This window comes from Triplophysa dalaica, chromosome 20 (assembly GCF_015846415.1).
Source record: "Triplophysa dalaica isolate WHDGS20190420 chromosome 20, ASM1584641v1, whole genome shotgun sequence".
Classification (NCBI taxonomy): Eukaryota; Metazoa; Chordata; class Actinopteri; order Cypriniformes; family Nemacheilidae; genus Triplophysa; species Triplophysa dalaica.
Window position 1 is genome coordinate 105,297 of NC_079561.1, and position 16,602 is coordinate 121,898.

Sequence of the window (16,602 nt, forward strand, 5' to 3'; positions counted from 1 at the left end):
ACCACTTAGCCATTTACCATATTATAATATTAATATTATTATGACGTTAGTCAATTTCGTTGCCAGGGGCCGCTTGTGATGTGGGCAGGACCTGCATGCACTGTCAGTAGTTACACCAATGCTTTAAACACCAAAATTGCATATTCAAAACATTTTTCCTTGTGAAAATATTTTTTTATGGATGAATATACAAATTAGCCCTGCCTCCACTCAATCGCATTTGGCAGTTATAGACACTGCTAAAACTGAAAGGGAAACTGAGAGCTGATGCAGCAATGCAGCGACTGTTTCAGCCCGAATCAATGCGCCATCTTTGCATATTTATGCCTTAAACTGCTGAACCACTGGAGTCAAATGAGGCCGAGGCCCTCTGGAGGAGAGAGTGGTTTTTGAGTAGGTTTTATGATTTATGAAAAACCTCTTTTAGAAAAACGTGCAGTGATTTTGTTGCTATATTAAAAAATGCAACTTTTGTTTATGCGCACGAATCACAGTCTTGCTTTTAAATGTTTTAAAACTATTGGTAAGCAGCATGCATCACTTAAATTATTTCAATGTAATTGTACAATATATCCAGAATAGCCTAACATTACTTTTTTGTAGTGTGCTAACTAACCCTAGCCTATAATTATGTTGAACTTGCATTTAGAATCTATAATGCAAATCGTTCCTAACAAACATAACTATAGAACAAACGTAAAACCTTTTATATAAAAAATACCAATATGAAAAAAACAGCTTTAATATTTACATTTTGGCCAATAACAATAGCCAATAATTCTTTAACATTGTAAGCCGATAACTGGTATATTGGCCGATATATACAGTCTCTAAATATTAATATAAAGTTCACTAAAACTGAAACCAAAAGGAAATAAGTGAACAACTGGTTTTATTTGAAAACATTGACTGGGGAATACAAGGTCACCATTAGTTCTCTTTTTCCCCCTGAAAATCATGTACCAAGCCTACTTTACACTAGTTAATGATTCATTAACCTTCAAACTTTTGTACTGTGATTTTTATTTACATTTACATTTTTGCATTTAGCAGACGCTTATATCCAAAGCAACTTACATTGCAATGTGCTATACATTTATACATAGGTATGTGCAATCCCCTGGGGTCGAACCCACGACCTTACATTGTTGGCGCATTGCTCTTACCACTGAGCTACAGGAAAGCTATTTATTATAATAACGTTCTTCCAGAGCAACCCAGATAAAAATGTTCTTAATAACCACAACTCTAAAGGTCTCAAAAAAGAAAGCATTTAGATTCAAAATTTAGATTTCATTCAATTTAGATTTGTCTGATTCAAACGATATGCTTTTGTTTCTATAATTTACACATTCATAAATATCTATATACTACAGTACATCAACTATATTTTGCTAATATCAGTAAGTCAACGATCAGGACAGAAAGTCAGCACTGTACTATAATCTAACTGTGAGCAGCACCCAGCTGAAGGAAATAATATATGATTTATCGGCTGTAATATATCAGCACAAATTGTATTATACCGATATGGACGATAATTTATCGTGTATCCCTAAATCAAATGCTTTTTCTTTTGAAAGTCTTTTACTCATCTTGTTTTCTGACAAGAAATGTCAAAAGCACACTCCATGCATTTGCTGTTGCACGTTTTAACTTCAGTTTTTTAGTTTTCACAATGAGGCTTTGAGTGCACATCTTGGTGTACAAGTACATATTCTAAGTTTACAAGTTCCTAAATTTAAAATCGACTTGCTCTCCAGTTAAGCTACTGATTTACCTTCATACAATTGTGTTGAAACTTTTTTTTCAAAATGCACATTTACATAAATTTACGTTTTTTAAGATTTATTTGGCAACTGCAACTCTTGAAAAATGACTCAAATGATGTACACATTTACACACAAAAAGTGATTTATTTAGTCACACACTCGTGGTCACATCTCTGTGATGTTTTTGATCCAAAATGATACCGTAATGTTTTTCCATCTTGTTCAGACGCCAAAACTGATAGATCTGACTATCCGGCAGACTTGGACATCAGAGCAGTCAGTTCAAATAAAAATTAAATGAACAAAGTTTATTGTAGAGAGTAATGACCATTCTAACTCTAGAATGTCTAGGACTCGAGTTCACCCATTTCCGTCTAACTTCATCTGACTAGAAACCCATGGAGCAGGTGTTATTATACCAACATAGACTGTGGAAAATTATAATACAGCTTCATGACTTTGTCTGGTGATGTTATTATGAACCTCGAGAACGAGACCACTGCAAACTCATCTCTATTATGAAGACAAAACAAAGCAGCATTCAACAGAATGTAGAATATAGCATTAAGAAAAGTAATCTAGAATTAAAGAACTAATAATAAATGAATATAATCTATAACTAATAAAGTAAATATATAGTAGAATAATAATTAAGAACCCCGTGACCCGAGGTAGTTCGGATAAGCGGTAGAAAATGGAATGGAATGGAATAGTTAAGAATAAAAAGGAAATAAGAAATGAAATGCAACACAAAATGGATATCTGTACTCAAGTAAAAATTTCATTATCTTTAGGAAATACAGACACACAAACAGGTAGCTTTAAGAAATTCACATCCTATGTGATGTCATCCGTTCATGATGCTGATAGATCGATGTCATTTAGCATCTTTTAGCAGTAAATTGACCCGCTTTTAAAGTGATAGGTTACCCAAATCTGTCATCATTTACTCGCCTTCTTGTCTTTTCAAACCTGTATGACTCTCTTCTGCAGAACACAAAAGAAGATATATACAAAAATGTTGCTAACTGGCCACAATTAACTAATTCGCTGCCAGCCTTTTAAGAAAAAGTTGCCAGCCTACGCCAGCGTTTTTTAACATTTTCACCCAAATTTATGGCTCACAGTAAATCTTCTGTAAAGAATATATGGTCAAACAATATGTCAAATGAAAGAACAGTCTTAGCTTTTAAACAAAAGAAACCGTATTCTTCTATCTTCATTTGTTCGTTTTTTATCACTGCGTAGATGTGGGTAGGTTTCTTAAAAAATGCATGACTTTGATTAAACAGCTGAGATAATTAACGTTTTTTGTCAAAGATTCCGCCCAGATTACACTCAGATCAATGATTAAAAACCGCTAAAACATATACGTTCTAGGTTTCTGTATTTTTTCCCAAAGGTGTGTAAGAGCGCCACCTGCTTAACAACAGTACAAACACTGATTGCCGTAAAAACTCATCTTTGGCGGGGAACCGTTTTTTTTTTTAAATGACTAGATAACTCGTCAATGGCAGTGAAATAATTAACTTGCATTGGTTTTGTGTTCATATACATTAGAAGTGTATGAGTGCCAGTGCAGTTCAGTTAACAACTTTCTTCAAAATATCTTCTTTTGTGTTCTGCGCATGAAAGTCATACTGGTTTGAAATGAAAAGTGACATTTTCATTTTGGGGCAAACTATCCCATTTAATAGTGTAGCGCACCCTTAGCGTGTCTTAGCTATTTTTATTGAAGTGCGCTCCCCGAATTCCTACCTTCCTCACCTCTCACCCCGCTCCTGATTGGACACTCTCACGGATAAGTGCATTTTCCAACAAACTTAATATATTAACCATATAAACAGAATATAAACATTTTTAACAACATGAAATGTACATTTTAATGGAAAATAACCTAAATAAAAATATTGGCTTATGGAAATAATCTTTTTTTTTTATATATATAGGGCTACATCCCCCCCTTACTAAATGTCTACATGTCCCCATAAGACATAACACCTAACCCACCTAGGCGATGTAGATAGATTAACTTTTGTGCTACGTAGAACTACCAGCTCCTACTTATAACTAAGTGGAAACCTAGTTTTTGCCTATTGTCATAGTTACTCCTCTATGAACTATAGTAATAGGTTGCTCACTGACTTTTCCATGTTCATCATATGTTAATCTCAACACTGGTTTTATTCTTCTCTTTTCAGTTACTCTGGTGCTAGGTACTTTATTAACTTCTGTCCTAGAGCTCAGACTCTCTCCAGGTTCTTTAACATTTCTCCCAGTATCCAGGTCCATTTCAGAATCATCTGAACCCGAATCTGTCTCTTCTTCTTGACTTTCCTCATCATTTCCTTCGTCAGAATCCAGTTCTTCTGCTGATTGCACAGTATCAGGTTCTCTGTCCTCTTCATACTGCGAACGTACTCAGATTCCATCACGAGTTTCTCTCCTCTTCAGTAGACGTTCCACATACTCCATCTATGGTCTACTAGAATATTCATACTCCACTTCAGATGATGAATCAGTTACCTCTGGCATTTCTTCTTCTGTCTTGTTTTGCTTGAACGTGTTCTGGGTCTCACGTTGGTTTCATCACACCCTTGTTCCACTGGAATCCTCACCGATTGTCCAATTGGTAAGATATGATCTCGATGTATGGTTCTTTCCCTACCTCTTCCTTCCTCAGGTTTAACCCGGAACACAGGTAAGTTCGGCATTTGTCCAACCACTACATGAGGTATGGAACTCCATCGGCTTTCCAACTTATGTTTCCCTTTGAGTCCTAGATTCTTCAACAGAACTCTATCTCCCTCCTGAATTTTCTGAAACTTGACCTTCTGATCATAGGCTCTCTTGTTCCTCAGATGAGTCTTGTCTGCAGCTTGCCTCGCCAGTTGATATGCTCTTTGTAAATCACGTTTCAGACATTCAACATACTGGAAATGTTTCCTCTCGTCGGTTCCATCTTTCGACGTTTTCGAAACACAGGTCTACCGGCAGTCTCGCCTCTGTACCAAACATCAAGTAGTAAGGTTCCGGTGGCATCACTTTTAGTACTGTTGTACGCATGTACTAACGAAGCTACATGCTGACTCCAGGATCTTTTCTTCTCTTGTCCTAGTGTAGCCAACATCGAGAGCAGTGTACGGTTAAACCGCTCTGGCTGTGGATCTCCTTGAGGGTGATACGGAGTCGTCCGTGACTTCCGTATGCCTAAGGTTGTCAACAGTTCCTTTATCAGTTTCGACTCAAAGTCTCTTCCCTGATCAGAAGTGAACAAAGTACTTTTGAACTAGGATCTTAGCCACTGTCAGTGCTTTCTAATTCTTTGCAGGAAAAGCTTGTGCGTATCTGGTATAGTGATCCGCCACGACCAGAACATTACCAATGCCTCCAGCATCAAGCTCCATTGACAAGAAGTCAATACACACCAGATCCATAGGACCACTGCTTGTGATTTGATGTAGAGAAGCGCTTTTCTTGGCAGGTGTTTTGCGAGTGACGCACAATCCACAATTCCTCACATATTCTTCAGTGTCATGAGCCATTTTGGGCCAGTAGAATCTTGCACTCAGGAGTTGAGTTACTCTCTCCACGCCTAAATGTCCCATGTCATCATGAAGAGAATGCAACACTGTGTCTCTGAACTCAGTAGGCAACACAAACTGTAGGGCCTCATCAGCATCTTTCTTGCTTACTCTGTACAGAAGTCCATCTCTCATCACCAGTCTATTCACTTCTCTTTTCAACAACCTTGTCTCTGGGTTTAAGTCTTTCTTGCTAGGCCAGACTCCTTGTTTCATTGCCTCCATCACACATCCAATCACATCATCCCTCCGCTGAGCTCTCATCAAATCTGCTTTAGATAGTTGCTCCAGTGAACTGAGATATAGCTAAGACGGAAAAGCATACACTTCAGGAATACAGTCTGGTGCAGCTCCTAATTGTTTCACATATCTGGGGGACGAATTTTGCTTTGCATTTACTTCTACCTTCCGACATATGGATTTCACTACGCTCTGAGCCATGCCATCCCTCTCCTCTCCTTCAGGTAAGTTGCGAGACAACAAGTCAGGGTCAATGTTTGCTCTTCTAGGCCTGTACTTGACATTAAAATCATAGGTGGCTAAGGCTGCAAGCCATCGATGACCTGTCGCGTTTAGTTTTGTCGTGGTGAGTATGTAAGTCAACGGGTTATTGTCGGTGCGTACAGTGAACTTGGCTCCGTAGAGATAGTCGTGAAATTTATCAACGACTGCCCATTTCAATGCTAGGAACTCTAGCTGATGTACAGGGTATCGCTGTTCAGGAGAACTCAATCTTCTGCTTGCGAAAGCCACTGGTCTTAACCCTTCTGGATGTTCCTGATGAAGTACGGCACCGAGCCCTTTGAAACTTGCGTCCGTGTGTAGGACATATGGCTTATTGGCATCAGCAAATGCCAGTACAGGTGAATTTAGCAAGCACTGAATAACACTGTGGAATGCATCCGTGCAGGACTGATCCCATCAATCACTGAATGGTTCTGAGTCTTTAATGTACGTCTTGGTCTTGTCTGGGACTTGTCTCTTCCCTTCGGGCAAAAGCTCCGGAGGGACTTTGGTGGGATTCACCATCTCTTTGGACTCTCTGTGGCTGTCCAGCTTCAGACTGATTGTCCGCCCTCTCACTCATACTCGCCCTAATGCTTTGATGGTTCCTAGAGCGTCTTCGACCTGGGCATTTGCAACATCTTCTGGTATCAGTACCATGAGAGCCTGGGCATCATCCAATTCTTCTCTTCTGCACCATTCTTTGAGCTCTTGGACTAACTCCCTTGCACTACTCTTAGCTTCCATTTTCTATTAGTTTTTTTTTTTTGATTCTCAGTAATTAGTGCTTAATTTCTCTGAAAACTAACAAACTTCTCTCTAATTGCTAACGCTAATAGCACAAATCACTAATTAATTACTTGCATTAATTAATTATCCCGGACGAGCCCCCATTTTATGTAGCGCCCCCTTAGCGTGTCTTAGCTATTTTTATTGAAGTGCGCTCCCCGAATTCCTACCTTCCTCACCTCTCACCCCGCTCCTGATTGGACACTCTCACGGATAAGTGCATTTTCCAACAAACTTAATATATTAACCATATAAACAGAATAAAAACATTTTTAACAACATGAAATGTACATTTTAATGGAAAATAACCTAAATAAAAATATTGGCTTATGGAAATAATCTTTTTTTTTTTATATAGGGCTACATCAGTTAAGACGTTACTTTCTTTGTTCACATGCAAAGGTCACATTATGTTGAGTCAATGAGCTCATTAATATCATCATGTCATTTCACTATATTTCTGCTCGATGGTGCTTCTCATATCGTTGAACAGCAGCTTAACAGAAACAAAGAAATCAGGAAAAGAAATACCTGGGATTCTCCGGCAGCATTTGTCTGCATTGCTCTTCTCACGTTTATACATTATGGCAGAGGCCCTGAATCTGCTATGACTCTGTCTGAGAGGATGAATGACTGAGATTTTGGCTTCTGATGATTTGTTTGGTTGTTCTTTTTTTTCCTTCTTTTGCTTAAGCCCGACACCATCTGTGGAGTGGGACCGAAAGGATAGCCCTCTCTCTCTCCCACCAGCCAAGAAACTGAACTTCAACCGTCGGTTTCAGATTGAGAGCGTGTCCGAGGCGGATGACGGCGAGTACGCCTGCACTGCCAGAAACAGTCACGGCTCCATCACGCATTACTACACTGTAGCAGTAGAGGGTACCACATTCACACGCACCATCAGCACATAGCAAATTTTACAAACCTTAAAGAAGGTTGTGTCATTTGATTTTTTGACACATTTTCAGCTGCTCCCTACTGGACCAAGAAACCAGAAGATCACCTGTACACCCGTGGAGAGACCATAAAACTGGACTGTCAGGCGGAGGGCATTCCCACACCAAACATCACATGGAGGATCAACGGTGACCCTTACACAGGTGCTTCATTTATTCACACGTGTCACTCGCGCACCACACGGGCCAGAGATATGAATGACATGTACTGTCATCTCATAGAGCCTGAACACTTAAGGGGCCGTTCGCTTTTCACGACTTATGTGGTGCAAGTGCGTATTTTTAAATGCAGACACACAGCAAGCACACTTCAATAAGGTAAAATTTTATTAAAAATGTTATTACATTTTAGAGAAGCAGGAGTTTAGACTTACAACTGAAGAACAAACAAACAATCATACATTAAAATAATATACATTTAGAGAGAGAGGCACATAGACTTAGTTATTTTCTATTTGGTTCCTTACAATAATTATAGCTCTTAAACAGTTTTCTAAAATCACATAGAAACAAATTAAATGATGGTTAACATTTTCTCCCCTTGTATGTGTGAATATGATATTTACGCAATAATAAAACCAAGTTTATAACATAAAATGTTGAGAAATTTGACAAAACTTTGAATATTCTTCAAAACAAAAGGAGGAATTTTCTCAAATTTTATTAATATCCAATTGTATTCTCTCCTGAACAAAATCTAAAGACCGAGGGAATCATTACAAGTATTCTCATTTCTCGCTGGTGGATCGTAACCAGATCATATGTACTCCTTCAAATGCCAAAACAAGAAACAGGAGCAAGCGACAAAAAAAACTGAGAGTAGGCAATTCATCAAAAACTTTTCATCAACATTTTCTTTTATTAGGATAACCATCATATCACATTTTTAAGATTTAACGTCAGGCTTTATACCTTAAAAACGTAGAAATGTTGTCAAAAATAAAAGGAAGCACCTCTTTTTAATTTTTAAATAAAATAGTATCATCTGCAAATTGACTTATGGTATAAGTCTTACCAAGAATATCAATACCAAAACCTTTTTATGAATATAGACATTAATTCCACTGCTAGATAAAAAGTAATGGTGATATAGGCCTCCCTGGTGGACGGATCTAAGTTTAGGGAAATACTACTAGAAAAATCATTATAAAACATGGAAATTAACTTACGAAACACCGATCCAAACCAAACAGTTTTGATGACTTCAGCAAAAAATGATGTTTGAGTAATCAAACGCCTTGAAAAAGTCTAAAAATATAATTAACTTGAATTAAATAATTATAATCGAGCATATCAAGATGTAGTCTGGTAGGATTGTGAATATGTATTCCTTTAATAAAGGCTGATTGAGTTTCACTAGACTTTTTTTAGTCTATTTGCAAACATATGAGAAAGCAATTTGTAATCATTAGGGTTGGGAATCTTTTGTTACCTTTGGGAACACGATTCAATTAAAATCCATTCACATTTTTTTTATTTTTAATAACGATTCCTCCTCAAAACTCAATGTGATATATGTTTGGATATGTTCCATTTTGCTGGAATGATGGCGTTCGATGTGAGTCTTTACGTTTAGTGTTCTCAAAATACTTCCCCTTCGCTTTAGAAAGCTTGCAAATTGCATTCGTCTTGTCAAGCTCTTACCATAGAGTTGATAAAATTCAAAGTTTTTCCAAAAACTTGTCCTCGCTAAAAATGGTATGGGGTGTATTTCTTTTACACCTGCCATCGCTGTTGCTGAGCTGAAGATGTGCCTTTCCTCAACTGTCCTTGCAAAAAAGTTCTGCTTTTTTTAATCCGACAACATCAACAGTTGATATGTTAAGTAGAAAATCTTTTTTTTATCTGTGAATCAAAAAGAATCGCTAGAGGACTGAATTGCAATTCATATGTGAATTGATATTTTTACCCACCCCTGGTAATCATTGGACAAAAGACTTATCGGTCTCCAATTATCTAATAGAAGTTTATCCTTATCTGGCTTTGGAATTAAAATAATTAAACCATGATTCACAGATGGAGATAATTCATTTTTGTCAATACACTCTTTTAATGCTTTAAACATTAGAGTTCTTATTTCAGGCCAAAATTTTCACTTCCTTTCACAGTGATACCATCAAAACCCGGGACTATCCGTTTGACATCTGCGTACTAGCTGAATCAAATTCTGCAAAACTGATATCAGCATCCATAATTTCACCAAAATCAATATCTATAATAGAAACTTTATCTTTCAAGATGCATAAGAAAAGATCACAATCTCTCTCGGACAATGTATAAGAAAGAAAGAATAAATGTAATTATCAATCATCTGCTTATCTTCATTTATGTGATTATTAATATTAAGTTTTTTTGTTTAAAGACTGCCTATGTTTCTCTTAACTAAATAAATATGAATTAAATTCCACCCACTTCAATCCACCTGGCTTTTAGCGTAAAAAAGCCCCATTTGCCTTTTCTGTGTAAAAGTCGTCCAGTTCAGATTGAAGAAGTTGAAATTCTTCCTGCTCTTTTACATCAAATGAGGTTTTAATGCCAAACAAATGTAATCTTGTTATTATTGATACAGTCTTGATTTCTGTGATATGCACTATTTTCCCTCCCATCTTTTAATATTATAATTGACCCATTCCCAGTTGGAGACAATTCTTTCCTATTTTTTATTTCTTTAATCATTAATATGATCGATTTACAGAAAGCCTCACTTTTAAGCAAAGTACTATTAAACTTCCAATGATTTCTACATTATTTAATGAATAGGCTTTATATCAAGAAAATCTGTTATTGTTTCCCTTTATCTGTTAAAGCATTTTCTAATGCCCTGTTATTGCCAAAAAGAAAAATATATAAAATTGATGTAATATTAACACATTGTCTGTGTTAGGCTATTTAACACATAAATACCCGGTTTCACAGACAAGGCTTTAGGCTAATACCAGGCTAAAATTGATGTTTGAGCAGTCTTAACTTAAAATAACTTGAAGTATGTCAGTGCCATTGTTATGTCTCAAAAGGCACACCAATAATGTTTTTTACCAGGGCATTTTTACAAAAGTAGTTTAAATATCCTAATTAGACTAAGGGTTAGTCCAGGTTTAACTAATCCTTGTCTGTGAAACAGGCAGATGCTTTGATGCTTTGATCCAAAGTGACTTACTGAGAAGTATGCCTTTGTAGGTCCAGTGATAGTCCTGAAGGCAATGAATTAGTGACTTGAATCTAATACACGCTTCAACAGGTAGCCAGTGGAGAGAGATGAAAAGGGCTGTCACACGGAAGACAAGGCGTGCTGCTGCATTCTGAACCAGCTGGAGTGGTTTGATAGCCTTTGCAGGAAGACCAGTAAGGAGAGAATTAAAGTTGTCCAGCCTTGAGATGACCAGGGCCTAGAAAAGGAGGTGTGCGGCATGCTCAGTGAGATAGGGTCTAACCTTTCTAATGTTGAATAAGGCATATCGGCATGACCACGTTGTCTTTGCAATGTGATCATTGAAGGACAGCTGTTCATCAAATATAACTCTGAGGTTCCTGGCTGTTCTGGAAGGATTGATTGTGGTATTGCCAATATGGATGGTGAGATTGTGTTGCATCTTGGGGGCAAAGAATGCAATCCATGCTTTCTAAAAAAAATAGTACCCAACGGAAGCAATTATAAGCAAAAAATACTGTAAGAGAAACAATATTTTCCCAGAGGCTGGGTTGTGAGACATAACTGAAAAATGACTTCGATATTCGATATGGCTGAAACCATTTCAGGAACGCACTTATCAAATGTTAGATCGGAAATAAGGATGTCCATGTTAAAGGCAGAACTCAAATAAAGCAAGAGGAGCATGACCTCATCTCCTCTGTCTTAAGCCGACAATAATTTATGACAATTTGTGGGTCTGTTCAATTATACAATACTCCTTATACAATAAGTCAAACTGATTTAAAGCTTCTGTTTCTAACATTTTGGAAACAAAAGGCAGCTGAGAGTTGCTCTGTCATGTGTCATATCATCTGAGTTTATATTTGAGTTCCCACTGCATGCTTTGAATCTTGAGAGAGACTCTGTCAAAGATCTGTGTAGCAAGGTTCATTAATAGGAAGGAAGGAGGCGGGAACCGGCAGACATTTAGACGTTTTAATGGACGCAGGCTCCGGCCTCTGGCGGACGGCAGCAACTCCGATAGCCACCCCACCTCAATCCACGGGCGCAGCAGCAAAGGTCGCCGTTCCACCGAAGCTTTGACGGTGGCTGCACTGTGCACTTCTGTTTCCCCAGAGCCACCGCTTCGGGCAGCCACTTGCGGATGCCCTTCGTCCGCGCTGCTCCGGTGAGGACTCTCTGAAAGCATGTCTCTCCTTCCTCCTGGGTTTCGGCACCAATGTAACAAAGCTCAAGGCAAGGAAGGAAGGAGACGGGAGCCAGAAGACATTTAAATAAAGTTTTAATATAAATAATAACAGCCGGAGGCCCCTCATGGCTGACCGCCGGTGAACAAAACAAATCACAAAACAAAAACAAGAAAAGTAACATACAACCATAAAACATGTTCGGGTCCGGTCGCTCCTCTCTTATATGCTCCCGATCTCCTACATGATACGAGACCGGTGCCCGCACAACTGGCGCTCATTAACAATTACTCACGGGTCTCGAACCACGGTCTCGCCCCACCTACTCCACTACAATCTGCTATAATAGACCACCATCACATCACTTACAAGTGTGTACACTAAGTCCCAGCATCAACCCCAAGAACACTGTTTACTCTGTTAACACACGTATCTAGTTTTGAGGGGAAACATTTATCTGTGCAAGTCAATCCAAAATTATTTTGTCTTCTTAATCTTTAATAAAAAATAAAAAAACACACTCTGGAGTCTTGATTCTTTTTTATCTGATGACATTGAGTTTGGTCATCCGTTAACTCCTCCCCTCCATTGCCAGCTCAATTTCTGACTCATCATCTGACGTTCACTCAGCACTTAAGTACAGCCCACTACTGAAGTAAAGATGATCACAACTTCTGGTTCACTCAGACTTCAATGAAGAAAAAGTTCACACCCAAAATAAATAAATAAATAAGTAATGCCCAGTTTGACTTTCTTCAGTGTGTGTGTGTGTGTGTGTTTGTGTGCGTGTGTATGTTTTACAGAACTGAATGTATTGTACACACACTAAACTGTGTTTATTCCCCCCTGTAGGGACAGATTTGGATCAAAGGGTGCGTGTGATTTCTGGTACTCTGATTGTGGATAACGCTCAGTACAATCATACAGGCGTGTATCAGTGTGAAGCCACCAACAAACACGGCCACATCCTCATCAACACACACGTTCATGTCGTCGGTGAGCTCTACTTTTATTCTCAGTTAAGGAGAATATCACACATTTCATAGATGAAGAAATTTTGTTGTCAAATAAAAATGATTGAAAGGTTTTGCCGTTTTTGTAAGGAGCAGCTCATATTTTCAGATTGATATTTGATGAATGAAACGTTAATAGTATATTTAATGTAATAATGTGCCGCTTCACGTGTCGTCCGTCAGTGCTTCCTCCTCAGATCCTGACTGAGGATGTTAAACTGTACACTGTCATGGTGGGATCCACAGCTGAACTTGAGTGCAGAACGTTTGGTTCCCCGAGGCCCAATGTGGACTGGTGAGCACAAACATATATTTCTTTAGAAGCAATTATTCACAAACAGAGTCTTCGTTGTTTGAAACTTATTATTAAATTGATGAATGCATGGGTGATACTAGCAACCCAAGCATAGAACAATTGCTTCCATTTGAAGTTGTTTTGATAAAGGCATACCTCTGAATGTAAATATTCTTTTTACCTTTCCTCTTGAGATGTGGTGAGGTACGTGCATGCCAGGCGAGAGGTGATGTATTGACAACGAGTGAAATGCTCCAATAGGTGGCAGCACTCTCAGCTGTGATGGTCATTCATAAGTTTCAGACACGTGACGTCATCTTTAGGACTTAGTGAGGTTTCACCATAGGACAGAGCTCATGAGGACACGCAGATTTGAGGACACAGTTTTGTAATTTATTCCCTCAGTTTAACAAATCGTGTCCATGGATTAATAACCTGACCCACGAGTTTCCAATCCGTGCCCCAAGTTTTGTAAACAGTAAAATTTATTTTTGAAATCGATACCACAAATACATAAGATGTGCTCACGTTTTCACAGTCTATTCCCACAGTTTTGATAAAACAGAACAAATGAAGCAGTGACTGTGTTCTTTCTTGTGATATTTTGTATTTTCATATATTGATGAAAGAAAATTTTCTGAGCGCCATAAAAGTTTAGTGAAAAAGATAAAAATGTTTGCACGTGTGGAGAAAGAGTTAACAATCCAAATGACAGAATTATAAATAAAAACTTTTCAGATTTAAAACCTTATGAAGCCCAACACATTCAAGCCCTAAACTGAAACATTGAAACCGGACTCTTGTCTCGTCACACTATTTGTCAGATATTTTGTTGTGATGGGACACAAAGGAGATTATCTTTGTGTTTAAGTCAAAGACATATGGGATGGCACAAGGCCGTATGAACGATGAGGGAACTGTCACGTTTGGCTGAACTTTTCCATGGAGGTTAAATAGATCAAGCAGAGCAACAGTAATGCATTTGTGTGTTTGTGTTTGCAGGATGATTCCAGACTCTAGTCCTGCTCAGTCTCATCCTAAAATGTCCGAGATGACCAATGGAAATCTGAAGATCAGTGATGTGAGTGAAGAAGAGTCTGGTCTTTACAAGTGCTCAGTGAGAGACAGTAAACTGACCATCAGTGCTGAGCTGCGAGTATTTAGTAAGTGACACGGCATCACCACTCGAAGAGATACTGAACGTAATAACCCATACAACACCTTTCACATACACTCCAAAGAACTGAACAAAACCAGGGGATTATAAAACTTAAACAAGACCTAGCTGACCATAATGTTAACTGAGGAAACAGATGAAGGATCGTACTCATCAGACTAGTGATGATCAGACCTGAGCACATTATATTGATATTGTGATGTGACAGGAAGAAAATCTTTCTCTCTCTAATTGTGTGGCTTATTATGTGACGCTGTGTAGGAACGACCAAAAGAGCCACTTTAAAGAAAGAAATATAAATTTATGTGATAACGATATAATTCATCATATGAAAAAGTAATGTATGGAGAAGGTAAGAAAAACAAAACAAATTCATACACATACACATACACAAATACGATCAATATTCATTAATGAAGCGTTAAGCACAAAACTTGACATCAGCAGTCCCCCAGTGAGTGTGTGTGGGATCTCCGTCACAAATTTTAATCCATCAATACAACTCCAACACACTTGAGATTTTCACAGGTTGGAAGTGAAAGTGGTTTCTGTTTTTCCAGACAGGACAATAATTGTGGCTCCTACCCAGGACCTGCAGGTTATTCGTGGAAAGGACGCTCTTATACAGTGCAAATACAGATGGGACACGCGGTTAAAACCTCCTACAATTCAGTGGAAGAAGGACGGACAAAAGATCTCGGCATCCAGGTAAGAACATCTAATACAGTTCAGACTACTAACAGAAGATTAACAGGCCAATGACTCCGACCATCTTAAGCAAATCAATTTTATACTCAATCATCTTTAGATTTAAATGATGAAAAAGTAATTGACCTCAAGTAACTGATTGAATTGTGGACAGATGCGTGTTTTTGATGTGTTGTGACTGTAGGTACAGTCAAGATGATGTAGAGGGCTCTCTGAAGGTGATTGGGGTTCAGATGAAGGATTCAGGTGTCTACAGCTGTGAGATCATCACTGAATGGGATTCTGTCGAAGCCATCGGCTTCATCACAGTGCAGGGTAAAGCCGTCCACACTCATGCTGCTGCTAACAAGTGCTGCTCAATCTCTTCGCAACCATATCAATGCCTTTGGTTTTCCTCAGATAAACCAGACGCTCCTGCCTCAGTGGTGATGTCGGAGAAGAAGCAGCGGAGCGTCACTCTCTCTTGGACGGCAGGAAATGAAAACAACAGTCCTGTTTCAGGTAAGCAGAAGAGCTCTCCGTGCCATTTGCTGCTACAGTATTTGTGCGTGTGTGTGTGAACACCGCCAGTGTTCTCTACCGTCCCTCAGAGTTTGTCATAGAGATGATGGAGGACGAGAATGCAGCCGAAGGCACGTGGAAGGAGTACGAGAGAGTTTCTCAAGACATCAGACAACTGGAGATTCATCTGCAGCCGTACTGCAAGTATAGCTTCCGGGTGCGAGCTGTTAATGCCATAGGAACCAGCAACGCCAGTCAACCCTCAGAACCCTACAGCACTCCCTCTGCCAGTGAGCTCATCTTCCTGTTCTATAATGATAGAGAGAAACACAAATGACTTTCATAAACAGAAGTCTCCAATAATGCTTCTGCATGTAGACTGCCGCACGGTTTTATTGTGTATTTCCAAGACACCTCCGGTCATAAATCATCTTTTCTTATTCACGCCATTAAGATATGATGATGAACTGTTCATTATCCTCTGTACAGAGCCCGACGTGAATCCCGAGAACGTGACGAGTGTCTCCACAGATCCAAACAGCATGATTATCACGTGGAAGGTGACCTGCGGCACAAAATAAATGATTCCAAGTAAATGAAGATGTGACTGTTGACACATGTTTTGTCTTTGAAAGGAACTGGAGCGGCGGCAGTTCAATGGGCCCGGATTCAAATACAAGGTTTCTTGGCGAAAAGCTTCGGGAATGGGTCCCCAATGGAAGGAGAGCATGGTCTCCGGCCCTCCCTTCATAGTGAAGGACACAGGCACCTTCGTTCCCTTTGAGATCAAAGTTGAGGCAGTCAACAACATCGGTGAAGGACCCGAACCGGTGGCAAAGCTCGGCCATTCTGGAGAAGACAGTGAGTTCTGTCCTATCTCCGTCAGATTGTCCTTCTTCCTTTGTCCTGCTCTAAACACCAGAAAAGAACAGTATGGAGTAGGGCTGTGTATCGCCAACAACTTA

General features: G+C 38.9%; 1 protein-coding gene across 3 annotated transcripts in view; it reads left to right on the forward strand.

The window, feature by feature from the left end:
• The window catches only part of l1camb (L1 cell adhesion molecule, paralog b), a 58,610-nt gene that overhangs the window by 28,374 nt on the left and 13,634 nt on the right, over nucleotides 1-16,602 (forward strand). For all 3 annotated transcript variants that reach the window (XM_056732181.1, XM_056732180.1, XM_056732182.1), the window contains 11 exons: nucleotides 7,344-7,528; nucleotides 7,618-7,749; nucleotides 12,796-12,939; nucleotides 13,140-13,251; nucleotides 14,254-14,414; nucleotides 14,989-15,136; nucleotides 15,321-15,451; nucleotides 15,536-15,637; nucleotides 15,727-15,927; nucleotides 16,127-16,197; nucleotides 16,273-16,498. In XM_056732181.1, coding sequence (XP_056588159.1) covers nucleotides 7,344-7,528; nucleotides 7,618-7,749; nucleotides 12,796-12,939; nucleotides 13,140-13,251; nucleotides 14,254-14,414; nucleotides 14,989-15,136; nucleotides 15,321-15,451; nucleotides 15,536-15,637; nucleotides 15,727-15,927; nucleotides 16,127-16,197; nucleotides 16,273-16,498 — 1,613 coding nt within the window. The remainder of the gene's footprint in view (nucleotides 1-7,343; nucleotides 7,529-7,617; nucleotides 7,750-12,795; nucleotides 12,940-13,139; nucleotides 13,252-14,253; nucleotides 14,415-14,988; nucleotides 15,137-15,320; nucleotides 15,452-15,535; nucleotides 15,638-15,726; nucleotides 15,928-16,126; nucleotides 16,198-16,272; nucleotides 16,499-16,602) is intronic.